Raw genomic sequence first — 8,732 nt, forward strand, 5'->3', positions numbered from 1 at the left:
GCCATATACCAAACATAAAATTATCAAACATATGATTAAAACTCATGAGTTTGACAACTTTTCATAATTTCTGTATTTTATTTACACTGAGTGAGTTTGAAGTGGATCTGATTATCTTCTTAGGAGGAGTTGTTAAAGTACAGCTATTCTATGTGTTTTCCCGAACAGATGGTCCCAAGAACGTTGTTTTGTCAGTAAGTCCACCAGGAGATGTTGTCAAAGGAAGCTCAGTCACTTTGACCTGCAGCAGCAGTGGTTCAAATCCACCAATCCAGAGCCTCTTCCTTCTCAAAGACAACGTTAAAGTGACACAGGAGAAGATAAAGACCATCTCTAACATCCAACCCAGACACAGTGGAAGATACTCCTGTCAGGCAAAGAACTACATTACCACAGTCACTTCACCTGAAGTCACTCTTCATGTTCAGTGTGAGTTTTTAATTTCATTTAGATCAAATGATATGGCATTTGCTTTATTATTTTGACCAACACTCACTGGCACATTCAAAAGCAGTATGTATTGCCATTGTTCATACTAAGGAAAAACATATATTATTGTAACTATACTTTGTAAACACAGCAAATAAGGTCAATTGTTTTATTGTATCAATATCCATTATTCGTCCACAGACCCTCCAGTAATGACCACAATATCAGTGACAGTGAATCCACCAGGAGAAGTAGTTGAGGGCAGTAAAGTGACTCTGACCTGCAGCAGTGATGCCAACCCACCAGTAGACAACTACACCTGGTACAGAGACAGAGGAAGCAGCTTTATCTCCACTGGTCCTCTGCTGGTAAAGGACAATGTGTCTCCTGCAGACTCTGGACAGTACACCTGTCAGGGGAGAAACAAACATGGATCCCAGATGTCACCACCTCATTCCATTAATGTTCTCTGTGAGTAAATAAAGAAATAACGTCATAGTCCAATGCAAATATTCATTTATATAACAATATCTAGTATATAGTATATAGTATATATCAAAAGTCATTTGTCTTTTTGATGTTTCTATCAAGATCCACCAGTGAATGTATCAGTGGAGGTCAGTCCACCAGACAGTCCAGCAGAGGGCAGCAGTGTGAACTTGACCTGCAGCAGTGATGCTAACCCACCAGTACACAACTACACCTGGTACAAGAGGACTGGGCCTCCTGGTTCCAGCTCCCTGGTCCAGGTAGGGTCAGGACAGGTGCTGGTTCTGGCCTCTCTGCAGCCCTCCCACACTGGACTGTACTTCTGTCACACCAGGAACTCACTGGGAGAAAACAACTCTACTGAGGTGCTGCTGCACATGGACACAACAGACAGTGAGTAGACAGAGGAAGATGTTGGAAGGAATGATTGTAATAACATGTACTTTACAGTCTGTAACCTGACAACTACATCTACTAAAGTGTATAATGGAGTTTTAGATGTAGTTTTAGATCAAAAAATATATAGAGCACCAGAAAACCACATTGTGAACAGTTGATTGTTGTTTTTTCTCTGATGATAATTAATGTTAAATATGGTGTCATTTTGCTGCAGGTCATCTTGTCATTCTTCGTGTTGGTATTGGAGTCAAGGTGTTGGCAGTGCTGCTGCTTCCTTTGGTTATGTGGTGGGCCTGGTGAGTTTCCTGTCATCATGACTCATTACAATGACAGTCTAAGTTCCAATACTATTGAACGATATCCTGTTCTTGTCAGTATTGCAACATCTTTTCTAAAACTGAAAACAATTGTTTTAAAATAATATGTCTTGTTTTTAAAGGAAACAAGATTCTGACATGGACAAAGAAGTGAGAAGAGCTACATTATTTTTAATTTATTGCAATTATTTATACTGATGATGTTATACATTATGATTTATTGATGATTATGAATATGATTCACTGTGTTTCAGGAGGACAGTCCAGATTATGTGAACATCAGTGGAAGTGTTGGTCGTAGACGAGGCTTCATCTCCTCTGCTGATCAGGACACCAGGGTTGTAGAAGAGGAAAGCAACGTGTAAAGAAAGACAGAAGCAAGAAGACGTTCCTTTACATTTACAATAGACCAGGTGCTTATCAGTGTCTGCTGCCTGGACACTGAAATACAGCTTGAGAAGCCAAGATCAGCTAGCTTGTTATTTGATTAGCAGAACAAATAGAAAATGTTCACTGTCATAAAACTGTGTTGAAAGAGTGAGATTCCCAGAGTCATCACACCCATACTGACCAGAGAGGAGAGATGAAGATGAACAGATTGAGTCAGAAAGGAAGGAGAGATGGTAGAGTGAGAGAAAGAGGAAGTGCATACATCTTACACACACCAGGGCCTGTAGTTCACGCACGCACGCACGCACGCACGCACGCACGCACGCACACACTGAGGAAGCAGCAGAGGAGTTGTGGGTGAAATAGAGAAATTAAATAAAGTGGTAAATATGTTATGGTGGAGTTGGGAATAGAAGGTGGAGAAACCCAGAGGGTGGATAGGTACTATAAAAAAAACATTATGAAATACAGGCTATGGATGCCTTAAGCAACATCCTTCCAATATATTGTCTACAATTCCCTCAGCTATCTTTTAGCTACTGTTTATTTTTATTTTGTTCCTCTCTGCCTGATAGAAGAAAAAGGTAAATTTTCTTGAAAGTGCTGTTATAACATTTCTACAGAGGCAGAGGTCAGCCAGGTCAGCTGTTAGGGAGTTAAAGTTGGAACAGCCGTCTACTCTGATTACTTCCAAAATGTGGTAATATATTTTTGTATATTTGTGTAATTACATTTGTTTTATTTCTTTAATAGTTCAACACATTTTGATTAAGTTGTACTCATGTATTCAATGGATAGTCACATGCTAAGCTAAAGTTCCTGCAATAAAATCATAGCTAAAAGTTCAATTCTGACTTTGTCATATTTATCCACATCATGGTATTTCAGTTCTATGGTGAATAACTATAACTCCTGCTGAACAGTAAAATATTACAGTAGGTTTTACATGCTTGACATTGTGAAAGGTTGGTTCTAGCCATAAATCTACATTTCCTTGTAGTAAAAGTTTACTAACTGACGTCCTGATATGCACAACTACTAATATGTCATTAGAGTTGTACTACAGTTAACTAAATAGTATCTTTCTACAGGTCAAAGGGAAGTGCATTTAGGTAATAAGCAGGGAAGACATCAGGATGCAGGTAGTGAGAGGTCAGATGAGTCCACTTACAGTATGTTCGGTTTGACATACAAGGTTTCCACCCGACAGCGAAGACATACAAATGATGTGTGTGTGTGTGTGTGTGTGTTAGCGTGTTTGTTAGCGTGTGTGTGTGGGTGGGTTGTGTCATGGGGATTAATCTCCTGAGCATGAATTTAACTCAGAGAGAACGTTGCGGGTCCATTTCTACGCTCTCTATGCAGATACCTGCTATTTTTGAACAATCGTGATTTTTTTTTTTCTTAAAGCAAACATTTTTAATCTTTGCTTCAGGATGAAGGTAGTGAGAGGTCAGATGAGTCCACTTATACCAGCTTTAATATATCCTTAAATATTTAAATGTGTGATATGCTCTGCCTAAACACTAACCCATATAGGAGGGAAACTAGCACACTAGGTGGTCTGTTATTGCATATTGTATTTACTAAAAGTTAGATTAACTAGCAAACAGTGTGCAGTAAATGCAGTGTATAGGGCCTACTGTTGGCAGTTGTATGGTTAAATGCAGTGTCAGTTCACAGTAAACAGTTTGTAGTTAAATGCAGTGTCAGTACACAGTACTGTCCTACAAGGCTCTGCTGTCCTGAAAATGAACAGTTTTGACCTGCTCACACTCGGTGTAACACTGATACTAGATAATGTAGATAATCACAGGAATAAAAAAATAAAATAAAAACCTCATTATGAGTTTTTCTCACATGAGACACGTTGCTCGTGTTGTGAGCTTGTAGATCTGCTATTTTCCAAAAATGTGTAAAAAAGACATTTAAAAAAAATGTATTTAAAATGTAAACATTTTTTAAGGTATAGAATTTGCCTCTGTATTGGGAAATTAGTGTGCATTATGTTATGTTGTTTTTTGTTTCTTTCTTTCTTTGGGCAGGGCTTCCTCAAAATAGAAATCTTGTACCTCAATAATAATAAAATAAAGTCTGGTTTTAGAAAGAAACAAGTGAACTGGCATGCTCAACTCAAAGGTATTGAAATGTAGTACTATTAACAATGTGTAGCGGAACGCAGTGAGCTGGGATTGAACCCGAGGCTCCCGCTCGCCAGTCCGATGTGTTACCAGTCATGCCAATAGGGCTGAGCCCGATTGGCAGGTTTGTTGCACCCGAGTTCTTGCTAATTTGACTGTGGGGGCTACAAATGCACAGCAGCAGATTCTCACGGTTTCTAAGACATAGTGGTTGGGTGTGAGAGGTGTGAAGTGTTTTTAGGTCATGGCTAACACCTCTATCTCATGCACACGATGTCTGTAAATGTGAACCTACTAGTTTTTGTTGATAGGCTTTTTGACGGGTTAATCAGGGCACCTGCCCTCTTAAAAGTCTGTGCAAGGCCCTGGCATCTATTGTAGCATCAGGATATCTTGGTGGTATTGCCTCCTACCAGGTTTAGTATTTATTTGTAATCACACCATGTCAGTGTCATATTGGCAATACAGAATGAGTTTGAAAATATTTGATAAACACTGTTACATGCATAGGTGCCAATCTCATGGGTCCCCAGGACCTCGAGCACCCACAAAGAAAGCGGAGCACCCACAGGGAATGTGCCGGTCGGATGGTGAATGTGTAATGCTTTGTAACGTGCACAGGACGCATGATGTACCCGGTCTGATACCACACGTCATTCTGAACGGATTTCTGACATTCAAACTCTCTCTGTAATCTGTAATGTCTGATTGTTAATTCCTTGTGCCAGTTATCATGAGCCAAACACATTTCATGACTTGAAATGTAGGGCGAGGGTCACTCTGCTGAATGGTGGTGATTAGCTGCCTGCCCGCGTGAATGGACGAGGAGGCGGGCTAATGGTCCGACGGCCACTATTCTGTTTGGATTTTTTTCACTGCCTGTTTTTCAGTCAGTCTTTTACTTCATTTTCTAGGGGAGGCGAGATTTTAGTTCCTGCCTCTACGGTGGGTACGCCACTGATAGCAATCATTTTTAACCACTTAGCTTTGGCTATTCAAAAATATCAGATCTACAAGCTCATTGCGCGGCACAGTGCCGCACTATGAGCTTGTAGATCTGCTATTTTTGAAAAATCTTGAAAATGTGTGCATATCTTTGAAATCTATTACATTTTTAACTAAAATCTTTGCTTCTGGGGGTCCCTGGCACAAAACATTTTCAGATGGGGGTCCGCGGCCAAATGTATATCAATTTAGGGGTCCTTGGCATGAAAAAGGTTGAAAACCACTGTTCTAAATGGCAGTGGTTCACAAACCTTGAGGCTTGAGACATCAAATTTCTCTTTTGAGAAATTTGATGTCTCGATCCCCGGGAGCCTGGGTCTTGACTCAAGACCCAAAAGAGAAAGTCTCCCCGGAATCATACGTGGAAGTAAAATGTATAATAAGCAAGAAAGGAAACACGGCCGCAATAAATGGATCCAGGGAGGAAGCATGGCAAAGTATTGCCGACAAATTAAATGCACATGTCGTCCAAAAATATATAAAATTTATATACAAGTCCATAAGTATATAATTCAGTTAGGCTTAAACTTGAATGAGTGTCCTTGGTTACTGTTTGTCTTTGTCTGTTAATTTTGTATTTTGTTTTTTATGTCTTGCATTTAACACGTTTGATTATTTTAACTGTCTTACTGTTTTGTTTTGTTCTGTTGTGCTTTGTTTAATTGTTGTTTTTTTGTCAGAAACCTCTTTGTTTTCACTGCTTGACACAATGTTCCTTTTTATTGTCTGAAAAAGATTATAAAGAGATTTGTAAAAACATGAGGAGTGTATAGTGAATATTGGAATTATCGCCTACTAATCTACAATGCGATAGCCTATTATATGCGCCATGCATCCAACCAATATGTCCGAGTCTGTGCTCAGGAATGTGTCAAAAACAAAAACGCGAGACACGAGATCAACCTGTTACCTTACCAGTGATTAGTTAAAACTCGACCACAAATGACATTGTACAATAAACTAACATTTTCAATTTCACTTAAATCTATGCCATTTATAGTTAAAATAAGACCCAACAGAGCAAATCGTTAAACCCAAGATACTTTTATTTTCCTGCTTTCTGAATTTGACATTACCAATATAAGTCCTCATGCAACACATTTGAACAAGCAAATAACAGATGTCCTGAAGATTGATCTGCAATGCGATGCAATCTATTCAACACCGACATGACTCAACAGTATGCCTTAAGAATGATTTTAAATCAATTATGATTTTAGCAATTCAGGGGATGTGTCCAGATAGTCTGCCTTTGGATACCCTATATTTGCATTGGTCCATTTTCTTTACTTAAAACAGTGGTTCTCAACCAGTGGTCCGGGGACCACCGGTGGTCCTTGAGGGGGTACCAGGGTGTCCCCAGCAAAATCAGTTAGCGTCGCAATCATTTTAACCACTTAACCATATTTTATACCGTGGCTATTCAAAAATAGCAGATATACAACCTCATAGCGCCACACAGAGTGCGGCGGTATGAGCTTGTAGATCTGCTATTTTTGAAAAATCCCTGGCACAAAATATTTTTGAGAATGGGGGGGGGGGGGTCCGCAGCCAAATACATATACTTTTGGGGGTCCTGGACATGAAAAAGGTTGAAAACCACTGGCTTAGAACACTGGAGTGCTAAAGGAGAAAACTAAAAATGTTTTTGACTGACATGGTTCTTGACAGCAAACTGTGATGAAGAAAATGTATGACATAAATGAAATCTGTAGATAACTGGTTATTAAGACTATACGACTGAAACCTTAGGGGAAACCTCAGGACAGATTCCTATGTGTGTAAAGCCTCGCCCCGAAGTCTCAGTAACTTAGTGGATTTGTATGGCGATGACGAGGGCAGTTTGACCATCTGAGTAACCATGACTACTCAGATCTTTTTAACCATCGCTCCAATAGAGCACCGAAGTCCTGACGTCACTCGTTCATCCCCAGGTTTGCGGAAGTAATGTCTCTATGGAGAATAACATTGGGTCATCTTAGAATCGTCTCATATAAGAATTGTGGTCCAAAAATAAACACCGCGTGTCGGCGTTATTGTCAGGGAGGAGGTTCTGTATAGTTTATGATAGTCAGTCACTTATATTTGATACTGTCTGTTTCTGGCGAAAATGTAACTAATTCGGCGGAAGTAACATTAGCGTTTTCTCACCGTCAGTTGATGCTTCATATCCTTAAGAATCAAACCGCCGGGGTCATGTGTTTATTTTTGGAACACAGTTCTTATTTGACGCGATATTAAACACGTCTATGTGATTCAGAACGGGGGTGGAAAACTGCGAACCAGGTAGACAAACAAAGGATGTGTAAATGACGTCAGACTTCGGCGGTCTATACAGTCCACCTCAAACCAGCAGAAAGCAACTATCAACTCCACCATGATGACACACTTGGCACTAGTGCTGAAACCATCATGTATTTTCTAAGTGATTATTCCATCGTTTACTTTTTTGATTCATCTTTTTTTTATTTGCCTATCAACGAATCAATGCAAAAACAAATACAAATGATTTTTTTTTTAATAATCAACTTCAATTATTCTAATTACTCAAGGCTTAAGCACTATTTTATACATAGCCATACAAAGTGTCGTGCAAAAATAGCCGATCTCTCGATTATCTTTTAAAATAGTAGTTTAGATCGATTGCTGCACCCATGAAGAGAACCTTGTCTACAGCAAAAACAACAATCAACATTACATACTCCTTGCCATCAGTGGTGGAAAGTAACTAAGTACTGTACTTAACTACAATTTTGAGGTATTTGTACTTTACTTGAGTATTTCCAATTTCCAATACTTTTACTCCACTACATCTCAGAGGCAAATATTGTACTTTTACTCCACTACAATTATTTGAAAACTTTAGTTACTAGTTACTTGTAGATTTTGATTATTACAAAACAAACATTAACCACTTCAGCCCTATATATATACCAATTTCGGCCATTTGAAAATAGCCGATCTACAAGTTCACAAGGCGTCGCATCGTGAGGACTTTTACTTTAACAGAGTACTTCTACATTGCAGTATTGATACCTTTACTACCCATCAAGACCTGGAACGCATCTGTGTCACTTTAGATTTCTTCGGCTATTCAAAAATGGCAGATATACAAGCTCATAGTGCGGCACCAAGTGCCGCGCTATGAGCTTGTAGATCTGCCATTTTAGAAAAATCTTGAAAAACATTTTTTTAGGATTTTTTTCAAAAAATTGTTAAGATTCAGAAAACAACAAGAATCGCCTCAGGTCTTAATGGGTTAATTAAAAAATATATACTTTTTCCACCACTGCTTGCCATCCTGAATCACTTCAGTTCCACTGTACTTGGGTCTCCTCTGTGCTTGACAGAACCAGGTCCAACCACCATTACTGTAGCCTGCCCTGCAGCACTGTGTCCTGTCACGTCTCTCTAAGCATGATGACACTCCTCGTGTCTGCTAAGTAATTATCTGAAGGAGCAATAATTAACCAAATTTATCGATTTAATTTATTAGAAATATATCGTTGCTGTCAGGCCAAAACCTCCCATCTCCGTATTTTAAACATGTTTTTTTCGTGAA

General features: G+C 39.1%; 1 protein-coding gene across 1 annotated transcript in view; it reads left to right on the forward strand.

Moving 5' to 3' along the window:
• The window catches only part of LOC308086429 (uncharacterized protein), a 48,499-nt gene extending 45,627 nt beyond the window's left edge, over positions 1–2,872 (forward strand). The window contains exons 22-24 of the mRNA XM_080429951.1: positions 1,532–1,613; positions 1,757–1,784; positions 1,889–2,872. Of these exons, the coding sequence (XP_080286077.1) occupies positions 1,532–1,613; positions 1,757–1,784; positions 1,889–1,999 (221 nt within the window). The 3' untranslated portion in view covers positions 2,000–2,872. The remainder of the gene's footprint in view (positions 1–1,531; positions 1,614–1,756; positions 1,785–1,888) is intronic.
• The last annotated feature ends 5,860 nt before the right edge of the window (positions 2,873–8,732 follow it).

Source organism: Gymnoscopelus braueri (genome assembly GCF_963280865.1).
Source record: "Gymnoscopelus braueri genome assembly, chromosome: 6".
Taxonomy (NCBI): Eukaryota; Metazoa; Chordata; class Actinopteri; order Myctophiformes; family Myctophidae; genus Gymnoscopelus; species Gymnoscopelus braueri.